This window comes from Ambystoma mexicanum, chromosome 11, assembly GCF_040938575.1.
Source record: "Ambystoma mexicanum isolate Mex_15411 chromosome 11, UKY_AmexF1_1, whole genome shotgun sequence".
NCBI lineage: Eukaryota > Metazoa > Chordata > Amphibia > Caudata > Ambystomatidae > Ambystoma > Ambystoma mexicanum.
In genome coordinates, this window is record NC_090934.1 from 773192947 (window position 1) to 773220514 (window position 27568).

A 27568-nucleotide genomic window follows, 5' to 3' on the forward strand; every position below is an offset into this window, starting at 1 on the left:
TGACTGATTCAGTATGAAATGCTGCCTTCTGCAGGCTTATCCACCAGTGTAATATTTATATGCTGTTGGATTGTTGTGTTTAAATACATGTTATAGCATTTTGCAGGATTTATCTGTGTATTCATTTGTGCATACAATTAATTCTCCAGTATTAATTTTTCTCTTTTCTCGTTCTTGTATATTCTCTATGTACTGCAGTTTGACAGGACTTTGTCATTTATGCACTGATATTTATAAGGAAAAGAGATGTGGATCATTCTCAGTGTGCTGTGTATTCAATGGAACATGGAATCATGGTTCCCCGCCTGATTCCATGTTATATAGCAGAACAAGTTGAAAAGGAGTCAGTGGGGCAGAAGGAGATTAATAAAACATCTCATCTTCACCTACCACTCAGTTGAATCTTTATTACATCAACCACCTGTGTTAGTCCTGATGGTCTTGTACAAGAAGGAATGACAGATAGAACACAAGTTGACATTGTGTTCTGGGTACAGGCAATAGATGCACTCTACATGCTGGTCTTACATGTAGAGATTTTTCAAGTGGCAGCTGGAACATGCCTTGAAGAAACATTTTTTAGCCTTTGGATCAGCCATGGTGGGATGAAAAAGCCAGCAGGGAACCACCAAGGATGTAAAACACTCCCAGCTGCCTCAACAGGAAAGAGCATAATGGATGCTTTCTAAAACATCAGAAGACCGATGAAAATCGAAGAAAAAAGGGTTGATAGTGGAATTAAGAAGAGAACTTTCAGAGAACTACCAACACTTCAACGTGCTGTAACAATCTAAAGATGACATCCAGCGGTGGAGATAAGGGTTAGTCTCTGCCTTTTGGCTGTGTGAGAATATGACCCAAAACGACTCGAAGGGAACACTAAAGTGACCACAGTTTCAAATTTGCATGTAAAGTGCCTTAATGTTACCAGGGATTCCCAGCCTGACAACGGGAATATTCAAACAGCATGTGAATCAATGATAGCTCCAATGCTGGTGAAATGTACCTAAATAGAGCCCTTCTCTTCGTCGTCACCCTCTCGAGCCACACTTTCCCTGTGTTCACCACAAGATGCCAAACTCACCTCCAAGTTCAGTAGTTTCAGGTGGTCTGCGGGAGAGGGTGGGGGAAGAGCAAGAATAACATTTTCCCAGGGTGAACACTCCGGAGGCACCTATGGTCTGGCCACATCTTCCTTGGATCAAGGAGACACCTTTTTGCAGGCACAGCCCATCCATCCGATGAGCTACCAGGCTGGACTTGGGCACTCCAGACCCAATCATGAGTTCATGGTACACCCTTTAGGTACATTCTGAAATTAAAGGGTCATCATGTCAATGGACGTAGCATTGCAGAAGGGGGAAGCACTGTGGATTAATGTGCCAATATATTTACGAGCAGAGGCTATGTTGTTTCAGTGAGTTCCAACAGGCAGTGGTGGATTCGGAATGTGGTGGTCTGAATGAGGAACATTCACAACACAAAGCCAAAAGAGACTGGGACTACCTAAGCAAAATGTACAACTGGATTTATTTCTGTTACTTTATTTACAAGTATTCATTTACATTAAAAAAATTAATACATCTATATTTGAATACAGTCCAGTCCATCCACTAAAGAGGCAACTGTGGTGGTTATTGGTTATCTAACTTAAGACTTTTCTTTTTACAAAAACAAAAGAAGACTTACACATTTGGACAACAAATATATTTTGGGTGAGTTCTGAACAAAAAAGAATTACAAGTCATCTAGGAATAAATACAGAAGTGCATGTGAATATTTTAATTCCTGGTTGAGATGTGGCTTCAACATGGAACCACAGAACCATGGTAACCATTGTGATCATACACTGTCTTAGAAACGGTAAAACGGTAACATAATGCAACAGTGATAAACGGCACTGCAGTATTTTGCAAAACGTTTTTCCACAAATATTTATGTTAGTCTGAATACTGAAACACAGTTGTTCAACTAGCTAGGTAGTAACAGACATCGTATATACATGTATTTTGATAAACAATAGTCTGCTATGAAAACCATTTATTTGTGTAAAAAAAGATTTTGTTTCCAATTGAGGACACATTTTTAATTATCAGTCCCTTAAACACACTGAGTGCAATAAAAAATAACGTTTCTAAAATTCGTTGTATAATAAATAAATTCCAAATAATTGTGTTGTATTCATTAGTAAAAAAGCACTTGTATCAGTTAGAGACTGTTGCCCATGTGAAGGCTGCTCCTCTTAAGATCAAAGGTTGGAAATCTCATCCACAAGAACAGAGATTTGTCAAAAAGGGGGGTCGAAAAAGCAGAGTTCGAGATCCTGTAAAGAAGTTGTTTTCAGTTCTACACTGGAGATGTTGGATTGTAGGCACTTAAGCAGGCATCGTGATCAGCTGATTAATCATTATCAACCATAGGCGGTTGGTAAAGGGGGATAAACCGTGAAAAAAAACATGCTTTTTTTGTGAAAGTGTTGCAGAGGATCCCAATTTAAGGATTGATCATGGCCCTTTTGTTATAATTTACTTCCCCATAATCCATCCCATAAACATATGATTTTAGGTTAAATATAGATACTGTGTCTCCTTACTGAAAAAATAAATCGTGTGACTGTGCTTTAGAATGATGTTTCCCCTTCTGTCTGCACCTTTACTTTTACAAAGCATTTTTATTTCTGAATATTAAGTGATACGAACCTAGATGATATTTCATACATCCATTATAAACATTATAATTCTTGTTTTTTTCTTAATGCCAAAAAACATTTCTGTTCATGTTCGACGCGATTACTGAAAAATACCTGTATGACATCCAACAGAATTCTAATTTGTGCTTGTGAGCAAAGCGTTTTCAAAAGAGAAATGTTCGAGATCTAGATCTAGAAAGATCAAAGGGTTTTACATTCATAAAGACAACTTTCAGCTCAAGTTGCTAAGCACAAAGTTCTAAGACCAATTTACTGAACTACAGTAAGTTGTAAAGATGCATAAGAGTCACTTAATGATTAGAAGTAAAGGAGCACAGGGTATTTTCGAACGTATGCCTTGATATGCTCTCTAAATTGCAAGAAAATAAGCAGAATGGTTAAGGCGCATGTGAATTATGATTCGACTAACACACTGAATGACAAACCACATAATGCACAGGTATTGTCAACATAGCCACACAAATCCTTTTTGAAACTGACAAATTAGCACTTGCAGTGGTGCTTGTGTCTTACAACTGCTACCAAATCTACTGAGGCAAACTAGATTCATAGCCACCCTGAAATCCACCGGAATTGCTGGAATGCGCGGGGTGCAGAAATTAATTTAGATTACACAAAGCAAACAAGAAAAAACATGTAAAAGTTGAAAATATTTTGCACACGAGTTTGAAACCGCAATCTCAACATGCAAAGCACCAATATTCTTACCTGCCTTTTTTGACCTCGCACATTCGGCATTAGACTAATTTGCTGCAAATTGACAACCGTTACAATTCCAACCAAAACATCATTACTAATTGAGGTATTTTGCTTCCGCACTCTATGGCTACTATCTCCATAATAGAGAAGGGCTTGGAAACGTTTTGGCTACAAACACTACATGATGTTACTGCCAAATCACAGGGTCAAATGACTGTTAAAATGCATTATTTGTTTCCCAAATAGTATAGGCAATAGAGCCACACGAAGTCTTCTCCAATCTTGTGTCTAATTGAAGACATTTTTTACAAATCTAAAAAAAAAATGCACGGCACCAACTGTCATGTGGTACAAGTGTGAATATTTTTTTCTTTCTTCAAAATACCTTCTAAGCAGACCCAAAGTGCTGGCAATGTGCCAGTTTGTCTTTTATAAGTGACACACTGCCTCGTGTCTGAATTCAACTACCATTTATTTACATAGCCTTTCAACATTACTTCAGTTTGAAACTCTTTGTCCATGCTTGAGAATATGTAGAAAAACACGATGCTTATTCAGAACTCCGATTTGAATGGTTGAATCAGGACCAATCTTCTCACCATGCATCTTGTGCCTTCCTATGTCCATTGCCACTCCTCAAGTGTGGGTAGCATGGTCGAGATGCCAGTGCTCTAGACTTCATTGCCCAGGACAACTACTCAACGCGATGCAGCAAAGACTACCTCATTTAGCACAAAATAAAGATCTCAGGCCTTCTAACAAAAAAAATATAAAATAAAATTTTGTTTACAAAAGTATTTACAGCACCTTCCAAAGGTCTAAGAATTGATCCCGGAGGGATGACTTCCAGAAGCATCCAACGCCCTAGAAGAAAACACGGAGCCATCAATCGATGTGGAAATAATGTTCTGTAGATAGAGAATGCACTGCAGAGTTCTCATTGTTCGAGTCAGTGTAATGATAGCAGTAGTTATTTGTAAGGCCTCAAAAATCTGGAAACCTTTGAACGCAAGAGCCTAATAAAAGATCTGGGAAACATCTCCCTGGACTCCTGTGCGGTATACTTGAAATAATTCTGTGGATGCGCCAAGACGTCAAACAGTGCCTTTATAAGTTTCTTGTCCTGCAAAAGGAATGACATCAAATTACTATCGGAGACAATTGGTTACATTGTATCATTAAAAAAACTGGAGAAGGGCAGAAAATGTTCTGCATTCCTGTTTCCCAACAGCACATTTATATTTATTGACTTAAGAATTTTACTGTCTGCCGTCCAATTGAGATTTGGCAGTCGGAGTTCAAATAGGTGGAACGCAGTACTTATGCAGAAGGGTAAAATCATCTTGGTGGCAATATTTTCTTGTTTGTATTGTGATGATACTCAGTATTATGGTGTGCACAAAGACACCAGAAACTCTCAACAAGCATTTGCAATACCAACAGTTTAGGCTTGTGTGTAGGCATGTAATCATCATTTGTCACTGCCATAATGGCACTATAAAGACTTAAGATGGCAACATCTGGAAAATGGTGTGAAAAACCTGACATATTAAGGCAGTGCGCAGCAAATGCTTACCTAATGCCTATGCAGGAGCCATAACCGTTTTTAACTAACAATAATTCAGTGGTAGCAAGAGATGCAAAGAAACACACACTGTTTATATGAAACAAGTGCCTTTCAGAAGACTGCTCACAAAGCACAGAGTAGCACAAATAGATCCAGAGGATGTGTTTCGGGTGGGGAGGGACAGCTATTGGGTGGGAATGGCCATAGGTACTAGCATAGCTATGTGCAGTCAAAGGGCAGGCTATACTCTTCAGTAGGTGTGTGAGCTGGCACAGAAGCAAACCAAACAATAGTATTCCAGTACCAAAATAAAACAATGTCCAACCAAGGTTCCATACAAATAGGATCTTTAATTAAAATGACAAAAAGTGCACACAACTAATAAGCAATAAGGAAAAACAGAGAAGGAAAAATGACTTACCGCAATGTTCTTTCGAATGGATTGTATCCACCCACATATTCCTCATCTTATGATATTGGTATCTCGCCAGCTATGCTGCTTCGGGAATTTCTTTTCTTGGCAGAGAGCGCTGTGCACAAGGTCATGGTGTCGATGTCCCTCGATGGGCTCCGTACCGCATCAACGTCACCATCAGTATAAGTAGCTTGTGCCGCGCCCGTTGGCTTCAGTTCCATTTTTCCAATTGCTTCGCTCTCGTGTTAACGGCACGCTTCGAATTTTCTTCAAGAAAATGTCATCTTCTAACCCTTCAACTCCTAAGACGGGGTTTAAAAAATGTGTCGACTGTGGCTCTCAAATGTCGATTACTGACCCCCACCGCATTTGCCTTTGGGGCCTAGGTTCGGACCATCAGACCGGTGACTGTGGCTCCTGTCAGTTGACGACGGAGAAAGCTCTTTGTGAGAGAAAAGGTAAACTGGCGGTGGGGCGGGAAGCTTCAAAGGCCTCTTCAAAACATAAAAAGTCTGTCGAATCGAGAGATTCAGATCGGCGCAAACATTCGAAGAGATCCCGATCACGTAATAGATCGGTGTTCATCTTCTTCAAAGAAGATGAAGGAGACAGATCTCCCTCTTCTTCGTCTGACACATCTACCGAATAGCTAAGATGTCCGACTAGGTCGGATTCCCCAAGAAAATGGGAAGAATTCAAAAAGGAAATGATGAAGGTCTCTGAGAATGCGGCCTGACCCCCTCAAAGAAACCTCGAAAGAGCCAGACCCTGGTCGCTCCCTTGGACAATGCAGGAGAGTCAGAAACTACTAAGGCCAAGTCCGGTAGTGAGGAGGAAACTCGACGATCTCGACCCGATGTTAAACCGTCAAAGGCTCCTTGAGATTCGAGTGATTCCCTGGAAATAGCAAAAATGCATAAATCGTCGAAGCACTCAACGAGTTCATCGACGCCGACTACCTCGACGCCAAAGCAGAAGGAGAAATCGGCTACTTTATCAAAGTCGCCATAGACGATTTCGAAGAATCCTTCGATTCCCTCGAGACAAATTCCTGAACAGGAAAAAAGGTATACACCTTTACCTAAAATCAGACTTTAAGTCCATGTCCTCGATATTTGAGGAAGAAAGTGTCTGAGAGGAAGACATTTCTCCTTTTGGAGTACAATTTGGTACTAGAAATGTGCCGGAGGAATTAATTGACCCTGAGTCAAGATTGAGAGACCTGCGCGATGCCCTTCACTCTGCCAGTGGAATTGATACGTCACCTGAGTTAGAGTTTCAAAAACCTGATCCTGCAGAACATGCAGAGTCTGGGTACAGGAACTTGATGAACAGAGTTGTTGAATATATGGCTTGGGGCAGGTCTTTACCAACCTTTGAACAAGATGATACGACCAACATCTTGGACCAGGGCCTCCAAAAGGACCCAGTTCTTCCCTTTCATAGGGCTCTTCAAAGAACAGTGGTTACAAATTGGGAGACTCCTGAGTCTGTTGCAGCAGTCAATAAAGACTTTCCTAAGAAATATAGGCCATCAGGCAGTGACCCTGATTTTCTGAGCAAACACCCTACACCAGAAAGTCTAGTGGTACAAGCCGCTACCTCCACGAGACAGTCAGATTATCCATCCAGCCCTCAGATAGAGAGGATAAAAAGGTGGAGGCTTGGGCCCGCAAGGTATTTTCCTCGGGTAGTATGGCCCTTAAATCGGCAAATGTTTCCTGTACCCTGGCCAGCTTTAATCATACCCTGTGGGATTGCGCAAAGACGGCGGCTGATCATATTCCAGACGGTGAAGAAAGGGAAGGCTTTCTGAATATTCTGAAAGATGGTAAGGAGGCAATGGGGGAATGTCTCCAATCTGGATTGGATACTGTTGACAGCATCAGCAGATCCATGGCTGCAAGCACAGTACTGCGCAGATTTGCGTGGTTGAGGAAGTCAGGGTTTGCACCAGATGTGCAGGCCAGGCTACTCAACATGCCTTTCTCCGGCTCAAGGCTGTTCGGCACTAAAGCTGATGAAAGCTTAGAAAAACTGCAGACCTCGAAGGCGGCAGCTAAGTCACTTAGTGCCTCTATGCGACAGCTTCAAAAACCTTATTCAGGCTCATCTTCCTGGAAAGGTAGTTCTTTTCGATACTACTCCTCATTTGGTAGAGGAAGAGGACAGGCCGCACAGAAAGGTAAAAGAAATTTCCCTCGTAGTGGACGAGGAAGAGGTGCGAAATCAGCCTCAGCAGCGGCATATTTGTCCGCAGCCGCTCCTGCAGCCGCCTCCAAATCTCTTTGAGACCTTAGCACACAAGACCCCGGTGGGAGGCAGAATCTCTTACCATCTGAACGATTGGCGGGGCATTACTTGTGATGCTTGGGCACTGGAAACAGTAGCTCAAGGTTATGGCCTTCCTGTCCTAAAAAGGCCTCAGGACCATCCACCGAGAGCCAACTCTGTCAAAATTCCAGATCCGCTCCTTGTGCAGGAAATTTTAACCCTGCTAGAGAAAGGTGCAATAGAACATGTACCTGTAGCAGAGAGGAACAAGGGTTGGTACTCCCCTTACTTTCTCATCCCAAAGAAGGACGGAGGACTGAGGCCCATCTTGGATTTAAGAAGCTTGAACGAGTTCCTCAGGAAGGACAAGTTCAAGATGGTAACTCTTTCTCAGATCCTTCAGGTTCTCCAACTCCAAGACTGGTTGGTATCATTGGACCTTCAGGATGCTTACTTTCATGTGCCAAGCCATCTCAAGCACATAAAGTACCTGAGGTTCGTGGTTGGCGGCTCTCACTATCAGTTTCAAGTTCTGCCATTCGGGCTGACCTCCGCCCTAGGGTTTTCACCAAGCTGATGGCGGTTGTGGCAGCGAATCTCAGGAGGGGGGGATTCACATCTACCCCTATCTGGACGATTGGTTGATAAGAGCTTGTTCCCCCGAACAAGCTCAGGAACATCTTGCAATCACCTGCCATTCCATACACAAGCTGGGCTTCTCCCTCAATTACAAGAAGTCCCATATGATACAATTCCAAAGACTCCAATTTATTGGAGCAGTCCTGGATACTTCCTCGGACAAAGCCTCATCCCCCTGAGGTGAGAGCTCTCCACATTCTGCAGATGGTAACAAAATTCCAGAATGCTCCGTGTCTCCCGGCCTACGATTTTCTGGGGTTGCTCAGCCTCATGGCGTTCTGCATTTTTCTGGTGCCAGAGGCTCGAATGAGGATGAGATCCCTTCAATGGGCCCTCAGAACTCAGTGGTCCCAATTCTCGGGGAGTATGTCAGATCTTCTGCAAGTCCAGAGCAAAGTGGTTCAGGATCTACTATGGTGGGCTTGCAAGGACAATCGCCTCAAAGGAGAATCTTTTTGACAACCATGGCCGGAGATAAGTGTAGTGATGGACGCCTCACTCAACGATCTGACAATCAGCCGTCGGTCTCCATCGGAGTCCATACTACACATCAACCTTTTGGAGCTCAGAGCGATCAGACTAGCGCTGAACGCCTTCCTGCCCTCTGTACGGGGAAAGAATGTCCTGATAATGACGGACAACACAGTGGCCTTGTACTAGCTCAACAGGAGAGGAGGTGTAGGATCACTTCCACTGTGCAGAGGCGTATTGCAGCTCTGGTTCTGGGCAATACAAGAAGGAATCGCTCTTTCGGCAGTTCACCTAGCCGGAGACCAGAACACAGCAGCGGACGCTCTGAACAGGCAGAGAACAGTCTCCCACGAGTGGGAACTAGCTCAGGAAGTCCTTCAAGAGATTTACATCCTTTGGGGAACCCCTCAGGTGGATCTGTTCGCAACCAGGGTCAACCGGAAGTGCGAACAGTACTGCTCAAGGGAATTTCCTTCGAGGGCAGCTCTAGGAGACGCGTTCGTGGTGGACTGGGAGTTTCCACTTCTGTATGCGTTTCCTCCAGTCCCCATGATTCCTCACGTAATCAGCAGGTTAAGAAAGTTCGGGAAACACATGATCCTAATTGCCCCAGATTGGGCCAGGAGGACGTGGTACCCGGACCTTCTGGACATGTCCATCTGCACTCCAATACGTCTTCCACAAAGAGAGGATCTTCTCTCACAAGAGGAAGGTCAAGTTCTCCATCCATTGGTCAAAACATTCAACCTTCACGCATGGTTTCTGAGAGGTTGAGATATAAGGATTGGGACCTCCCGGATGACGTAATGGAGATTTTGCTTTCGGCCAGAAGGCCAGCAACTAAGTCTCTGTACCGGTGTCGTTGGAATAAATTCAGTAACTGGTGCAGAGATAAGAATGGGGACGTTTTCAATGTGGCATCCCTATGGTGCTTTCTTTTCTGTTGCATCTAGCCAATCTAGGGCTTCAGATTGGAACAATTAAAGGATATTTGGCTGCGCTGTCCATTTTCAAGCGCTCCTCGGAAGAGGTTTCCTACTTCAAAATTCCATTGATCATCCAATTCCTTAAAGGGCTCACCAACGTGTACCCTCCAGTTCCTTTCAAATCTTGTACTTCAGTTTCTAACTTGTATACTTTTTGAGCCTCTGCATTCCTGTCTCTTGAGGCTTTTAACTTTAAAACCGGTCCTTCTTGTGACCTAAACCTCAGCCCGCAGGGTTAGTGAGTTGCAGGCTCTCTCATGCAAACCTCCGTCCACTATCTTTTACAACTTTGTTAAACCTTCTTTCTTACCAAAAGTAGTTTCTGACTTTCACTTGTCACAACAAAAAATAAATAATACTACCAACGTTCTACCCTCCTTCTCATTTGGGCAAAGAAGAGCGAGAGGTTTCATAGACTGGATCAAAAATGTCAAAATTGCATTAGGATGACCAACTATTTGTGGGTTATACTGGCCATAAATTGGGATTAGCGGTGACAAAACAGACCATATCCCGCTGGATCATTTTGGCTATAGTGGAGTGGTACAGAGTGGCCGGAAAGGACCTGCCGGATGGGCTTTGAGCCCATTCCACAAGGGGTATGGCTACTTTCGCAGCTCTGAAGAGGGGTGTCCCGGAAGTGGATATTTCTTCAGCCGCAACAGGGGAATCAATGCATACCTTCATTAAGCGTTACTGCTTGGATGCCTCTTCTTCCCATGAAGGATTATTTGCTAAGGCGGTACTACATTCCGTCCATGATAAAATAATAAGTATTCCCAACTCCAAAAATGTCCACTGCTATGGGAGTCTATCATAAGATGAGGAATACGTGGGAGGACACAATCCATTCGAAGAACAAGTTACTTACCAACTGTAACGTTCTTTCGACTGGATGTTCCTCCCGCGTATTCCTCATCTACCCTCCCATCCCACCTCACAGTACAGTTTGCGTTATTTACACTTCTCTCTCACAAAGAGTTTTCAGTCATGAGGCACGCCTGGGTGTTCCTCAAATATTTCCTCAAAAAAAAAGAACTGAAGCCAACGGGCGTGGCACGAGCTACTTGTACTGATTGGGACGTTGACGCGGTACGGAGCCCGTCGAGGGACATCGATGCCATGACCTCAGGCATAGCGCCTTCTGCCAAGAATTCTTTTTCCGGAAGCAGCAAAGCTGGCGAGATACGAATATCCTAAAATGAGGAATACGTGGGAGGAAATCCAGTCATAAGAACGTTACAGTTGGTAAGTAACTTGTTCTTCTATGGATTCTTCTCCCACAGATTCCTCATCTGATAGATATCCTCATCCAGCTCTGCTGCTCAGGAACCTTTCAACAGGGGGCGTAGTGGACCTCAACTTGGCCGCTGATCGGTCTTGCTTGGTGCTTGATCGTCGGCTCCAGATGCGACGTCGGTGTTGTATATATACCACAACACTACACTCCATAGCCCAGTTCCCCCTTTTTTTCCTGTGCTTAAACGCTGCAGAGGAAAACTATGGGGGACAAGGCCAACCAACCTATAAAAAACCTGACAACAGGAAACATCCCAAAAGGGTGAAACCCCCAAGAATTAAAGAAAAGTTGAAAGATTCATTTTAAAGGCAAGTGACTAGCCAGATATGAGCGTTCACCTCAGAGCTATCACCAGGCGTCCCTTTGCTTAGACAGATGTGCCAAGCTGTAAGAACTTTGAGCAGGGCTGGATGGGGGGGGGGGGGACGATGAGCAATCTGCGGGAGAAGAATCCATAGAACAAACATTACGGTATGTAATTTCTCCTTCAATGGCTTGCTTTTCTCTGTAGATTGCTCATCTGATAGACTCTGCAAGCAGTTAGGACCACAGAGGCAAGCAGAAAGTGGTATAGCAGCATATTCTGCAGAACTGCCCTACCGAAACGTGCATCAGACCCACGGGCAAGATCCAGACAATAGTGTCTGGGAAACATGTGCAAGGACGAACAAGTGGCCGCACGGCAGATGTCCATAATGGAAAATCCCCTCTGCAAGGCCGTAGAAGCCAAGACCACTCTTGTTGAGTGTGCCCTGATGCCGGGAGCAAGCTCCCTGTCCGCAGTTAACATTCTGCAATGCAAAGAATAATCCAACGAGAGAGTCTGCTCAGTTACAGCTAGACCCTTGCGGGACAATGAATGGGCCACAAACATCTGTTCAGATTTTCAGAACTCAGACGTCCTAGCAACGTAAAAGGTCAAGGCTCCTTTGGGATCCAAGCAGTGGAACCACTCCTCCTCCTTAGAGGGTTGTCAAGGAGGGTTGAAGACTGGTAAAACTATGGACTGAGAAAGGTAGAACTCAGAAACCACTTTTGGAATAAAGCCAGGCCTTACTTTAAGGGAAACCGTTTCCCAGAAAAAACACAGGAACGGGGGCTGCAGCTCGCTAACTCTCCTGGCTGACGTGATCGCAACCAAAAAGGCTGTTTTCAAATAAAACATTCTCAAAGAACAGGAATGCATTGGCTCAAATTGAGCCACCATCAAGAATGTCAGAACTAGATTTAAATCCCAGCCTGGGACAACAAGAGGAGCTGGCGGAAACCTATTGACAAGGCCTTCGGGAATTGGGCCATAAGCGGATCTTTAAGAAAGAACCTTGATCCGGGGACCTTTCGAACACAGACAAGGCCACCAAATATCCTTTGACTATAGTAACCTGAAGGCTTGCTGAGGCCAGTGACAGAAGGAACTCCATCAATGTAGTGGTGGGGCAAGAGATGGGATCGATCTTGCATTCCCTGCACCACGCCTCAAATCTTCTCCACCTGCATGCGTACAGACATCTGGTAGACTGTCTGCATGCAGCCAACACCACATCTTGAGTACCTCCTTCTGAGAGGTCCCCGTCATCATACCTCATTTCGCTCCAGAGCCACGCATGTAGGTTGAGGGACTTTGGGTTTGGGTGAAGTACCCGACCTTCCGACTGGGTCAGGAGATCTGTGCGCTGAGGCAACCAGTGAGGCTGACAGATGGTCAGATCGAAGAGGTCAGAGTACCAAGTTCTCCTCTCCCAGTATGGGGCAATCAAGATCATGGTTGATCAAAACCTCATCAACCTCCTAAGAACCCATGGTATGACGGCAATCAGAGGGAAGGCGTAATGGAGAGGGAAGGTCCAATCCACCAGAAACGTGTCCCCCAGTGCGCTGTTCGCTGGGAATTCCCTAGAGCAAAGCTGTCTGCACTTCCTGTTGGACTCCGTGACAAACAGATTCATTGCTGGGGTACCCCAGAGAGAGAAAACCTCTTTCAGGACTTCCTGGCACACTTCCCACTCATGTGAGACCGTGCTCTGCCTGCTCAGAGCATCCTCCAAGCTGCAATCTGTCCCCGCCAGATGAACTGCAGAGACCGAGAACGGTTTCTCCAGAACCACAGCTGCATTGCCTCTCTGCAGAGGGGGCAGGAGCACACTCCATCCTGCTTGTTCAGTAAGCGCATGGCCACTGTGTTGTCCGTCAGAATCAGCACCGGCTCCCCCTTGAGAGACGGGGCGAAAGCCCTCAGGGCTAACCCGATGGTTCGCAACTCCAGACTGTTGATGTGCCACCTGGCTTCCATTGCTGACCAAAGGCTGTTCACCTGCAAGCCCGAGCAGTGAGTGCCCCAACCCTTCAGAGACATCCATGACCACTCAAGCCTGAGGCCAAAGAGGCCAGAAGGGTTCCCCTGACATGAGATTGTTGTCGTCAGTCCACCAAATGAGGTAGTCGACCACTGACCTAGACATGCTGAGGGAATCCGTGAGGGTGCTGATGTACTGTGACCACTGGCCTTTCAACAGCCACTGAAGGGATCTCATGCGTAGCCTGGCCTCTGGCACTAGAAAAATACAGTAGGACGTGAGGCCTAAGTGGTGGAGGAAGGAAGCCGCTGGTAAGGTGGCGTGGTTCCAGAACAAATCCACCATCTGCGTGATGCTGTTGATGCTCTCCTCGGGAGGGAAAGCCTTCCCCCTACCTGGGTGTCTTGGACTGCCCCAATGAATTGGAGCCTCTGGACTGGCGTCACATGGCACTTCAATTTCAGGGAGTAGCCCAGCTTCTGCAGTAGAAGGCAGGTGTCCTCCAGATGAGACAAGACCTGTCCCACTGACTTCCCTCGGATCAGCCAATCCTCCAGGGACGGGAATACATGGACCCCGGATCTCCTGCGGTGAGCCGTGACTACCACCTTGAGCTTGGTGAAGACCCTTGGAGTGGAGGTCAACCTAAAGAGAAGCACCTTGAACTGATAGTGCTTGTGCCCTATGAGGAACCTCAGGAACTTCCTATGCTTTTGATGTATTGGCACATGGAAATAAGCGTCCTGTAGATCTTTTGATACCAGCCAGTCCTGAATTTCGAAAGCATGGAGAATTTCTCTCAACGTCACAATCCTGAATTTTTCTTTCCTCAGGAATTTGTTCAAAGCCCTGAGATCCTCAAATGGGATGAGATCTCCCTTCTTGGGCACCAGGAAATACTGGTTATACCAATGCGATCCTCTAGGTTCGGAAGGCACCTCTTCCACAGCACTCTTCAACAACAGGTCTCGCAGTTCTTCCTGGAGTTCCTGTCCTGGTTGGGTTGGAGGTGGTGGGGGCCTGTCCAGTGGTTTTCTTAAAAAGGGCAGGCAATAACCCCATGGAACAAGCTGTAGGGCCAATGCATGGGAGGTAACCTCCTGCCACTGTGGCCAATACTCCGCCAACCATCCACCAACTGGTAAGTCGTGGGAGGGGAAATCAAAGCAGCTTGGAGGGCGGAGCCAACCCGCTGCTGCTGGTTGGCCTCTAGAAGCCCCTCTGCCCCTTCTGACCCCGCCTGGCCTAAGGTAGCTGCGCATTCCTGCCATAAGGCACATAGCGCCTGTAGTCTCTGCCTCTAGAGGCAAAGCTGAAGGCAGGTTTGGCCGTCTGCGCAGTTAGGCCCTGCAATTATGCAGCTAATTCAGACTCCTTCAATTTTTCCAAAGAGTCATTAGCCTTCTGGCCAAAGAGGAATTCTCCCTCAAAAGGCATGTCCAATAGCCTATTTTGGACGTTCGTAGAGAAGCTAGATGTTTTGAGATAAGCTTGTCTCCTAAAAAAAACTACCGCCGACCCCATCGAACGGCCAAGTCCAGACCTGTTTGCAACAACTGCTTAGCCACCTCCTTCCCATCTTCCACCAGCCGTGTAAATCCATCCCGCATTTCACCTTGGGGAATCTATTGCACTGCCTGCTCCACAGCTTTACAGAAGCCAAAGGTGTATTTTGCAAATCGACAAGTTACATTGGTGGCTTTTAGTGCCAGAAGTAAAGGCCTTTTTGGCCATTGCGTCCAACCTTTAAACTTCCGCGTCCGGAGGCAGATGAGAAGTGGAAGCCGGAGGTCTGGTGGAGATTGTGGCTGCCTGCACAACAAGCCCTTCAGGAGAAGGGTGAGAAGCCAAGAATGATGGATCTCATCTTGCCGGTCTGTACTTCCCCATAAAAGTAGAGTTGACCGGGGGAATAGCGCAGGGGTGTTGCCACAAGGAGGCTAGGGGGTTCTGCCATTGCCGGATTAAGTGGCATGTTATGTTCTGTCACAGGACCTTCATCTACTATATCTGTCAATGCATAGCCCTGAACAGGCACTGAAGTGGACTTCAAACCTAGGATGTCTACTACCCTTTCCACAAGGGCCCTAAACATAACACGGTGTGAGTGTATGGCTGACCCTGCTGAAGTTCTACATCTGGAGAGGTGTCCAGGCTGCTGGCATCGTGTAATGCTTGGGCAAGTGCCAACTGGTCTGCCTGTTCATCGAAATAAATCAACGCCTCCTGACCCTGTATGTATATGGTCTATGTCCCCTTGGTCATCCCCCTGGTCGGTGCCTAAAATCGACGCCATCGACTCGAAGAACCCAGACCTGGAGAGAGGCACAAATGATCAGTCACTGATAGTCGGTGCCGAAGGATTCTCTCTCGACGGAATGGGCACGGATGGTGCTTGGACACCACTGTGGCGTCGGGGCGTCCACCTGCCGATGCTCTCTAGAGGGGCTGGCCACTGATGACTTTTGCGTCAGCGTGGAGCCCGGAGGCTTCTAGAGCACCAATGGAGTCGACGATTTGGCAAGCGTGGGGTCGGGAGTGCCGAGCGCCACTTTCGCCACCAAAGCCTGCTGTTCAGAGAGGCGAGGAGGGGGCCCCGCAACTGCAGCAGACTTAGGCACAGCCTGTGCCTTAAGCTTCCTTACAAGTTAGCATTTGGCTTTTGAAACCTTACCACTCCAGCCGAGTGGTCGGGCCAGCTGAGGGCTTACTTTATTTTTATTTATTTTTAAAGCGCTCACACAGCCCGGGGGCATCGAGGCGCTGTTACAGGAATATGTCTCTTAGTTGCGTATTCATAACGCGCTTAATACCTGGAGGTGTCTAAGGTTTCTATGGCAGTCGGTGCGCCTCTTAAAAGCCGAAATCCGGGAAGCGGACATACTCGGGTCGATTTTCTTTTTTTTTTTAAATTGAGAAATTTTGTCAAACACAGAGTCGAAGACTCAGCCTTGTGTTTCCCACAGCAGTGTGTTAGTGTCCCACAGCCAGGATACGGGCGGACCTTGGAAGCTTGCGGGGTAGGCTCAACCAGGGGGGGACGGACAGGGAATCCATCTTAGTGGAAATGAGCGAGAAACGACAGGCCCTACACACGGTTCTCATAGGAGAGGTGGTTAAGAAGCTGAGATACACACGACAGAGGTACTACGAGAGGGGAGACAGGGTGGGAACGCTGCTAGCTCGCAGAGCCAGGGGATGTCGACTGGAGAGAAGGGTTGGCCCCATCAGAGGCCGGGAGGGCTCCATGCTTAATACCAAGGCAGAGGTTGTGGGCTCCTTCGCAGATTATTATAAGGAACTATATACAAAACAGGGAGGAATATCAATAGAGGAGATGCGGGCTTACTTGGAGGAATACCCCCCGCCCCGCTTGACGGAGGCGGAACTACAGGAACTAAAGTCGGACATAACGGTTGACGAGGTGGAGGCGGCCATCAAGAGGCTGAGGGTGGGCAAGGCACCGGGGGAAGACGGCTATACAGCCGATTTTTACAAACAGTTCTCACCTTCGCTGGTGGAGCCCCTAGCCAAGCTCTTTAACCAAATCCGAAACGAGGAGACGCTCCCACCCTCCTTTCTCCAGGCCCTCATTACGGTTATCCCGAAGCCGGGAAGGGACCCGAGGGATTGTGGCTCCTACAGACCCATCTCCCTCTTAAATCTTGACGCCAAGATATTCACTAGAATCCTGGCGTCTCGCCTAGAGAAGAGCCTCCCACGATTGGTTCACCCTGACCAGGCGGGTTTCATACTTAACAGACAAGCCTCGGACAGCATGCGTAAAACTCTCCATGTGCTGTACTCCAGGGAGATCCGGGACAAGGGAGCGCTGCTCCTGTCCCTAGACGCGGAGAAGGCCTTCGATAGGGTGAGCTGGGAATTCATGGGAGAGGTCTTGTCTGCGGTGGGGATGGGCCAGAGGTGGCTGGGCTGGATGGCGGCACTGTACTCCTCCCCAACAGCCAGGGTGGTGGCTAACGGGACGAAGTCAGAGCCTTTCCCCCTGGGGCGTGGTACAAGACAGGGATGCCCACTATCCCCCCTGATATACGCCTTGGTTATGGAACCCTGGGCAGTATCGGTACGCAACAATGAAACCATCACAGGGGTTCGGTTGGGCGACTCCCATTGCAAGATTAGTCTGTTCGCAGATGACGTTCTCCTGTACGTTACAAAACCATCGCAGACGATACCTCATTTACTACAGGCCCTGACGCGCTATGGTAACCTCTCCGGGTACAAGGTCAACTTAGACAAGTCTGTGGCATTCGTGGGGGGTCAGTTGCCAGAATCGGAGATACAATATGTAGATAGCCTCCCCTTCCAACTGCAGAGGCAGGGGTTCCGGTACCTGGGAATCCAAATCCCATCCATTCCGGGTGACCTCTTTGCGCGCAATTTTACCCCACTATGGACTGCTGTCAAGAGAGATATTGAGAGGTGGGCGGCGGCGGGGTTTTCATGGATGGCACGGCTCAATCTGATTAAGATGGTAATACTCCCTCAGTTCTTATTCCTCTTCCAGATGCTCCCCACCCAGGTGCCGAAGCCCTTTTTCGACTCAATGAAGCGGGTATTGCTTCGATTCCTCTGGGCGGGGAAAAAACACAGAATCTCTTACGATGTCTTGACAAGACCGAAGGAGGAGGGAGGGGTGGGGTTTGCCGATTTCGATGCATATTACAGGGCATCCCAGCTAAGGATTCTGGTTGACCATTTTAATCCTGGGACGGAGAAGCAGTGGGTGGCTCTGGACAACAGACTTCTTGCCCCAGTCACGATCAACGAGCAGTTACGGGTCCCAAGAACAAGCATTCCCAGAAGGGTACACGAACACCCAGTGTTGGGGGTTCTCTGGTCGATCTGGAAGGAGGGGAGCTACTTCAGGTGGCTTACGACCTGGCCCTCCCCGCTGAGTTGCATCTGGGCGCCACCATTCCTGGCCAAAATAGCAGAACCAGCAGCATACCAGAGTTGGTACGAGGCGGGCCTGGTTAGGGCCGGCCATCTATGGGTGGGTGGATCCTTCATGCCCCTCCCCGATCTCGAGGAGGCTCTGGGTCTGGGTAGGCTGTCGCCATTCCGCTACCTTCAGCTTAAGGGAGTCCTTTCAGAACCCTCATGGGGGGACACTCTCAGGAGGGACCTTACAGATTTTGAGAAAATGATTATTTCCACCCGGGGCTCCAGAGGGGTGATAGCTCGGTTGTACAGACTCCTCTTGTTTTCAATTCCAAGGGACCCCCCTCCAGCACGAACGCAATGGGAAAGAGACCTTGGCGTGGCAATAGATGATAGGAGATGGACCAAGATGTGCATCCGAGCCCATCGCTCAACCACGTCCCTCCAATACAGACACCAAGCATTAAAGGTCCTACATAGATGGCATTATCCCCCCCAGAGAATATCCAGAATGCTCCCAGGCTATGACCCACACTGCTGGAAATGTCGAAATACCACTGGAGATTACATACATATGTGGTGGTCATGCCCTAGGGTACAGATGTATTGGGGCGAGGTCCTATCCTGGATCAGGGGAGTTGATGGGATAGATAGACCCCTTTGCCCCTGGTTACTTCTCTTTGGGATTGAGGTTGGGGACGATCAGGAGGACACCCAGGGCCACATGCTCCAGGTTATGCTCGTGGCGGCCAGGTGTTGCCTGTCCCAAAAATGGAAAAACCCAAACATGCCACAGGAAAAGGAATGGGTCACCAAGGTCCGAGCGATTTATGACATGGAATTCCTTACACACGTTCTGGATGAGTCTAAAACCAGCATCGGAGAACTCTGGCTCCCATTTTTTGAAAGATACGAGCGCAGTGCATAAAGGGCCCAGTCTTCACGGGGGACCTGTTTCTGTCCTTTGAACACTGTTGAACTGTAAAGTCAGGGACTCCAAAGGCACCCATTAACTGGGACATGTTTTTTCCCCCCAATAAGGGGGTCTTAATAGGTTGAGCCCAAGGACAAGTGCCCAAAATGTGCCCATCACCTGTGTTCTGGGACTGTGCAGTGTGTTCCAAAGTGTGCAATCAAGAGTCTATTTTGATTAAACGGCTAGGGGGTGGGGGGTGAGGGGGATAAAAGGGTTATTGGTGGGTACGCTTTCTAAAAATGTAATTTTGTTTTTTGGTGCAATGTCTGCAATAATAACCTACAAAATGTCAATAAAAATATATTTTCAAAAAAAAGATCGCTGTGCCACCCTTCTTCGTGCCGCCAGACGCCAGGAACTGTAGTGGAAATTGTCGGTCTCGGAGCCTTGTGTAGTCAGCTGGAATCAGATGCGTCTCCTGTAGGAAGACAATGGAAGCCTTATCATTCTGGATACATCTCAATCGCTTTCCGCTTCTGTGGGGCGTTGAGGCCTCTGACATTCAGGGTCAAGAATCTTAATTTCTGGTGTGGGGGGAAAGGGGGACTCCTGGGTGTCCTCCGGGATGGAGTTCTGCTCTCAGTGGGGGGGATGGGGGTATTCATTCTTCATCTCGTGGCTCAGGATCAACAAAGCTTTCCTGTGGCTGGGTTTCCTGTATCCTCCAACGGGAGGGTAAACTTTTCCATGAGTGGGCCAACTGGGCCCTAACTGTTCCCCCAGCCAACAGGGATGGGGTCCAACAACTACGTGGGGTTGGTCTCCGAGGGTGAGTTGGTGACATACTCCTTGGAGTGGGGTATAGGCCACTCGGGACCCGCGGCGTTAGTGGATCTTGATTTCTTCTCTGGATCGATCTACGTTAGAGCCCCGGATTAGGCTGTATCATTTCATCTTTCGGCGTCTGAGTCCTCGACCAAGGTTGCTGTTCCTGGGGTAGCCGCTCAGCCTCCCCCGGCAAGTGCTGCAGGGACTGAGCGGTCGAGGCCTCCGGCGAGCGTGGGTGCAGAATGGACTTGGCGACCTCTAGGTGGCTGATTCTGCTCTGGGTTCCTTGGAACGTGAATTGGAGAGTGGAGGAGAAAAGCCATCTGTAGCGGATTTGCTGGCTCTGTAGAAATAGTGTTAGGGGTCTAAGGGTTCTTTTCTGCAAGGTTGTTAACGAGAGGTCCTGGAAAATTTGCAGCGGGGAGCTCATGAATGAGAGTTCATCTTTGGTGCGGCTAATGGCGGAGATGGCCTCTTTAGTAGCATAGAAATGGACCCTGGTAATTACGTCCGGGGGGCCGTCTGAGTCGCCTGTGAGTGCGGTCCAGGATAAGTTGGGATTTATCCATGTTTGGGAGAAGGGCTTGAAAGAAATTGCCAATGTATTCTGGCAGCTCTTTGTCTGAGATAGTTGATGGAACTCTTCTGATGCACAGATTATTTCGTCGTGCCCTGTTTTCTAGGTCTTCTTGTTTGAATTCCATCTCTTCATTCTTGGTCTGCAGCGCCAGGATCTCTCGTCTAGGATCGCGGCATCATGGCTCTGGGTCAGGTCCTCGACTTCGCCCAGCCTCTGTTCCGCCTCGGTCAGTCTATGATCCGTCTGATCCATCCGCGTGGTAAGTTCTGACATACAAGACCGGAACTCCGCTTTAATGTCCTGCATGAAGGCCTGGATGTCTTCCTTGGTGGCTAACTTTCCTTGCTCCTCAGGGGGATTTTGTGGAGTTAACTTAGAGGGGGGGTCCGGCTTCTTCGTCCTGTCCGCCGCTGAGAGCATGGTGGAGATGTCCAACGGTTTGGCTGATTTCGTTGGCTTCGACATTGTGTCGGGCTTAGGAGATCCGGGATGCAGTGACTGCAATGCTTAGGGTTCTCGAGGTGAGGCTTACTAGACCAGGGGGCCCGAGGTCAGAGGGGGTGGAGAGACTCAGGTGAACAGGCAGAGCGTTAGACGGGATTAGGATCACCAGGCTTTGCCTCCGTGGCGTTAGAAAGAGGGCCGCAGTGTCGGCGCGGCCAATGTCGGATTCTGTAGGAGGGCAGGTGGAACGTGTCCGGTTGGGGGGGCCTCGGGGACGGGACCCAGGATCCAATATGGGAAGCGGAAGTGGGCTGGGGCACCCCAGGAAGTCCCAGAGACGGGAGGGGGGTTCCAAGCAGGGCACTGAGAGAACTCCGGTCGGACAGAGGGCGCCGTCAGGTCTTCTGGGCAGCAGCGGGTGGATATAGCCCCTTCAAAACTTAGGAAGGTTCCTACCTCGTCCGGGTTCGCTGAGTCGGGCTCAGAGGCTGGGGAGCAGTAGATCAGCAGCCGCTCCTGCGTAGGGTCTTCAGGGAGGTCCGTGGGCCCGGCTTATGGGAGGCCTGCCAAAGGAGAGTGGGCCGGGGCGCCCCTGGAAGGAGCCGGGCCGTCTAATGGAGGGGGGCCTCTACTCTTGTGTCGGAATCCTGGCGTGGGGTGGCGGGGCAAAGCAGGATCCCGCAGGAGGTCGTTCGGTCGCCAGTGAAGGCCAGACTGGAGGTTCCAGAGACGCCGCCTCAGTGTGTCGTTCGGGCCCTCCCTCGGCGCGAGGCCTGCTGCCCCGCTGAATCTCGGCGGGACCATTCCTGCTGCCGATCCGGGTGGGCGGATGCCGGCCTCACCACCGCTCTCGCCCGACTCCCCGGGAGGGAGCCGCCGCGGCTCCACAAAGCTGTGTGGGCAGCGGGACCACCGAGATGGGAGGAGGGGGCCACCTCTTCGCTGCGGAGTGTGAGCCGGGGGCCCGCGTCAGCCCAGGTCCAGCCGCAGGGGATCCGCTCCACTGCTCACTGTGCTCCGTTCTGGGGACGGCGGGATAATTACTCTCCGTCCGCCATCTTGGGAGCTGTGTGAGGAGGCAGGGGACCCCGGCACAACGGGCCGAATCCGGGCTTCAGGGATGATGATGTCGCCTTGCCAGGCAGCAGTCGATGCCTCAGGGATTCACCTTGCTTATGGGGGATGCCGCAAATCGATCCATTAGGTCTGATTTATTCATCATCGCCGCGGGTCTCGTACAGAGGCCATTACAGGAGCGGCTGCATCGTTCGCGCTCCAGGCCACGCCCCCATGGACAGGGATTATAATAGCTTAATCCCTAGGTTACACACCACTTTAGCTGGCTGGGGTAGTGGGCATAGTGATTCTGGCCAGAGAACATCAGTCCATCTGGCAGCTGCCAATGGCAGGCCTGAGATCAGAATCTCTGTCTTCCCACCATTTAGTTTGAGCCAATTTGACTACATCCAGACCCATATGGCTTCCAAGCTATTTTTTAGCCTGTCCTTTACATCATCCTGCTTTGTGTCAAGTCTAAACAGGATCTGTGTATTATCTGCATATGAAAAGACCCTGGAGCCAAACAAATTCATGAGGATTAACAGAGGGCGAATATAAAGATTACAAAGTAAAGTAGAAAGAGCACATCCCTGCGGAACTCCGCATGAGATCGAAACCGAAGATGAACAATAAGGGTAAAGGGACACTATTTAAGAACGTGAGGTCAGAAAGGCACAGAACCAGTTCAGTGCTGCCCCCGAAAAACCTGCCTCCTTTAGCCTTACCAGCAGTATGTCATGATCAATGGTGTCGAAGGCGGCCGACAGGTCCAACAAAATGAGGCCCGTCGTGCCGCCTTCGTCCCTGGTCATGGTAAGGTCGTCCAACATAGATACCAGAACTGACTCAGTTCCCATCAAAGGACCAAAGTCCATTTGACAGCTATCCAAGATGTTTTGACTTTCCAAAAATGTTCTCAGATGGGGAGTCACCACTGCTTCTAAAACTTTCATAAGAAAGGGCAGGAGTGAGATAGGTCATTAATTTGCTAGAGTCGAGGTATCCAGTGTTGGCTTCTTCAATAATAATACTACTAGTGCTTCCTTGAGTTTAGATGGAACTTGACCCCACTTCAAGGATGAATTGACTGCAGTTGCCAGTGTATCATATAAATCTACTGGTGCTGCTTTCAATAATTTCAGTGGGATAGGGTCAAGGGGTGACACCAATTTAAGCTTAGATACTATTTTAATCAGCTCCTCCTTATTAGTTAAAGTGAAGTTAGAGAAACACACTTCTTCCTTTGTTCCTAATGCCAGTGTATGCATGCCAATATCCATATTGTCATTATGGATACCTAAAACCTATAGTGGTTAAAAACAGGACGCTGACCTAAGCGTCAAACTTTCTAATGCTGGGTTTTGACCTTACAGACCCAACTACAAGGTCAGTAGGATAACGCCTTGATGAAGGTTCACTCGTACCCTGAAAATCCATTGTGAAACCACCCAGCGGAGAAAAAAGTGTTGAAATAATCGATCTAGAACACAAGCATAAAAGCTCTATAGAGGGAAAGAATGATCTAGAAGATGGAGTAGTCTGGCCACCAAGACAGCGGAAAATGTACCTAACACTGACAAACTGTGAACCAGGAAAAGGGCAGATGAGAAAAAGTGAATACAAACAACGCCCTATGAGTGCCGAAGTATAAGGAGACTCCTGGGCTTGGCTTCCAGCAGCTTTGGCAACCAAACATACCAAATAGCAGGGACCCCAGCCAGAAAAACCAAAAAACCACCCGAGACTCGTCTCCTGGAACACAAGAGGTTTTTCTCATTTACCGGAGTGTCCCTAAAGACTACTGTACCGCCTCATTGCCTTGTTGGACGTAATGGGAAATTGTACACTGCACTGCTACTAAAAAGATTAAATGAATGGTCCTCAACAAATGGCCTAACAGAACCATTTCAGGCAGGTTTTGTAAAGGGGTTAGGACCATCTCCCCATTGCTTTTAGTAATGCCATCAAAAAAGCCTACACCCTGAGAACAAAGAGCAAGATACACTCAAGGGAAGAAGTTAACCTTGAAGATCTTTTCTGTCGATGGAGTTTCAGGCAATTCAGACCGGCAGCAGGGCTTCACCGGTGGACCAGGAGTTGCAGCAGTCGTCTTCCTTCAGCTCGTCTTCGGTTCTTTCGTTCCAGTGGTCCAGTGGTCGACTCTGCTTTCCAAGTCCCAGAGACCCGCTTTTAAACAGTTTTCCCCCATTCATTCCAGCCTGGCTGTCACTCACACAGCAGGGTGGCTGTCCAGCCGGCCAATCATGCCAGAGTGCATTCAGGTCTCCTAGGAGACTAAACACGGGGAGTTTTCGGGCACCTCCCTCACATTCTGTCCACCCCAGACACTCTGGTGCCAGAGGAAAGCTTCAGCACTGAAGCCCGCCAAGGGCCAATGAACAAAGGGACCAACACAAGAAGGACCTTTCTGAAAAGAAACGGCGAAAAAAGTTGACCGGAGTCTGTTTTTGCAGATCGGTCTTGACCGCCATATTGGAAAACATGGCTGACCCGATTTTTAGCTACCGGTGTTCACGGTCCGGATTAATCATGGTAGTTTAAAACCACTGCCACCAGCCATTTCAAGGAGAAAAGGGTAACATTTGACGGTTACATGAGTGTTTAGACTTAGGGGAAGCTAGGCAACCCCTCCAGCACTCTATATAGTGTGTGCTGGGTCTGTAAATTTAAAAAGACTAGTAAAGACAATTTAACTTTACATGCTCTGGGAGACAGCAGTCAGTCCCAGAGAAGGTATTTAAACCTTGGGGAGTCTAAAAGACACCCCTGTGTCACTGCACTGAAGGTGATGTGTGACACACAGAAAAAGATGATGCCTATGGAGTTGTTTTAAAACTCCATATCCAAAGAACACACATCTGTTAGGGAGAATTCTCTCTTTAGGCTGAATTTCCTAACCTAGTGAGTCCCCTAGCAGCTTTGCTGGATTTCTGGAGTTAGTTTTTTTTCCTCCTGCCAAGACTCTTTTTCTCCCACTCTTGGACACTCTTGGACATGATTTATGGTGTTCCTTTGACTGCTTATGTGTTTTATGGGCTAAGGGGTCCTTTACTCCATAGGGTCTCATGTGTTTTTACTATGTGTGTTACACAGCACCCTCCGTGCAGTAACAGAGGGGTGTCACAGTGACACCCCACCATAGACTCCATACCCTGGGACTGACTACTGTCTCCCAGGACATGTAAAGTCATCATTGGCTTTACTAGTCCCAAATTATTAACAGAAGCCAGTACAAACCATCATATTGTGGACGTACTGGTCGGGGCAATTCGATTCTCCCGGGGTCTGTTAGTCGAGGGGGCATGTCTCCGTCCTCCCTGATCGAGTTTTGGCTGGTGGCAGTGGAAACTACTTTTTATATTCGACCGCGAATATTTTCCTATGGGATTTTCCCATTGTTCGAGGCTACCAACTTTAATTATTTAATTTAATTATTTAATTCTCATAGCCTCGAACATACCGCCGGTTTATTTAATTAATATTAATTCTCCGGTTGGTATTTTTTGCCAAGACTCGATTCCAAAATGGCTTTTGTGTTCTCTTCTGTGACTCCAACCCAAGTCGAGCCCTTTGTTCCACTTTTTTGGCAGGCTTATCCACAGAAGCCTCCAAAGGTGGGGCCACTCTGTCTGGGTACCACAGAGGGTGTGGGAGGGGGTTTAGGCACTCTGGACTGAGTTACCTTGGTAACTCAAGTCGCACTCTTGTGTGATTGGCCCAAGTGGTGAGCCGGCCGGCTCACCACTTAGCATGTTTGAGTGACAGCTAGGCCGAGTGAATAGGGGTTTTCTGCATAAAAGCAGGGCTTTGGGGACTGGAACTTCAGAAGTCGCCACAGGACCTGAGAATCCGACGAGGGAGGAGCTGAGCCGACCTACCACGACGACACCACCGGTGGAGCCCTGCAGAACCGACTCACCACTTCCCGACGACAGAGAAGATCTCCCGGCTGGAGAGGCTTCTTCCTCTGACTGGTGAGCACAACCAGTTTACCTTCTTGTCTTCGCACCCCAGACCGGTTTGTGGTCGAACTGCCTGTGCCAAGCTCCCCGGCAGCTGGATAGCCACAGCCACTCACCACTGAACCGCGAATCAATGGACCGCTCCTTGTACCTGAGAAACTCCGCGGCTGGTCTCTTCCTTGGCAGTGCAACGGACTCCTGTCTTCCTCCACGACGAGATCCTCTCTTCCCCCGGACGAAGCACCGACTTGCATCCACTGCCAGGAACAACTGCCCCCGCTGGAGTGTTCTCACCACTTTAAGGTACAGTGTCCGCCAGGCCTCCCTTTCTAAAGATTGCTACAAGGTAATAATAACTCCTTAACCTTCTACACTGGGCTGGCCGCCTTGACCCTCTAACTGGTCCCTTTCCTTGGTCCAACTCCTTTTTGAACCATTACAAGACTTTTTGTGCACTGCAACCGTGTGACCTTGGACACATTTCGTTTCAATCCCCTTAAAGCAGATCCAGCCTACTGACTCTGAATTCACGGTTTTACCTTGCCTTCCTCTCTTGTTATGTTCTTGTAAAAGTGTTGGGATCTGTTTCAACTTGTTCTCTGCTTTTCTCTTCCTTTTAAAACAAACTATTAGAGTGCCATCTACGTTAAGCGCTCACCGCTGTCTGAAAATAAGTGGGGCTTTACTTAAGACTTGTCTAATATTCTTTTAAAGGAGTGTATATCTCTTAGTGACCGTGTTTTTTAATTGCTTACTACTAGTGCCTGTGTGTTTTTCTAGATGTGGTTTTAAATAAATAATTATATCTCTTTTACATGAAGCCCTGGTCAGTGTTTACTTGTTCTATTGTGTGCTCTTGACCTATTGTGAATACTCTTTATACTGTCTAACTCTTCTTGGGGGAAGTCTGACTGCTCAGCCACAGCTACCAAGTCAATCTGTGTGGTACAGACTGCTACCAACTGGGTTTACTGCCAAACGCCTGTAGTCCTAAATCTTTTGCAGTGGTCCCAGAGGGAACTGCACAGGTTTCTGCCTAACAACATCAACATACATGAAAGAGTGGGAAAAAAGGCTCACACTCTTTCCAGGTAAAAATTAAAATCTTAGAAATCCATCAAAGTTGATGGGGCTCTCAAAAGGTAAGGGAAATTAGCACATTCTTGAGAATTCTCCTCAACAGTGCCATACTTTGGAAAATGGAACCGTTTTGAGAGGTAGTGGCAAAGGGAAACGGCATCTGCACATTTTCTGTTAGAATAACCGTGTGCTGTACTGAAGTGATACTCTCAGAAACTAGAGTGATAATTTTCCTGAGGAAAATGTAAATTTGGCATAGTCTTTTGAAGGGGCAATGCTTCAAATTTCACCACACATCACTGGCAGTGAACATGTTTACACAAATGTTAGTGTTCAGAAGACGGAATTACCGACCTAGTGTGTTGTCTTCATCCGATCCCTTGGACGTTCACATTTCTAAAACCTAGAAATAATTAGA

The 27568-nt window shown here is 48.0% G+C and overlaps 1 protein-coding gene across 10 annotated transcripts in view; it reads right to left on the bottom strand.

Annotated features, from left to right (window-relative positions):
* Window positions 1-1511: 1511 nt before the first annotated feature.
* Window positions 1512-27568, bottom strand: part of SCUBE2 (signal peptide, CUB domain and EGF like domain containing 2) — a 1402698-nt gene continuing 1376641 nt past the window's right edge. For all 10 annotated transcript variants that reach the window (XM_069623684.1, XM_069623682.1, XM_069623685.1 and 7 more), the window contains one exon: window positions 1512-4532. In XM_069623684.1, coding sequence (XP_069479785.1) covers window positions 4380-4532 — 153 coding nt within the window. In that variant the 3' untranslated portion in view covers window positions 1512-4379. The remainder of the gene's footprint in view (window positions 4533-27568) is intronic.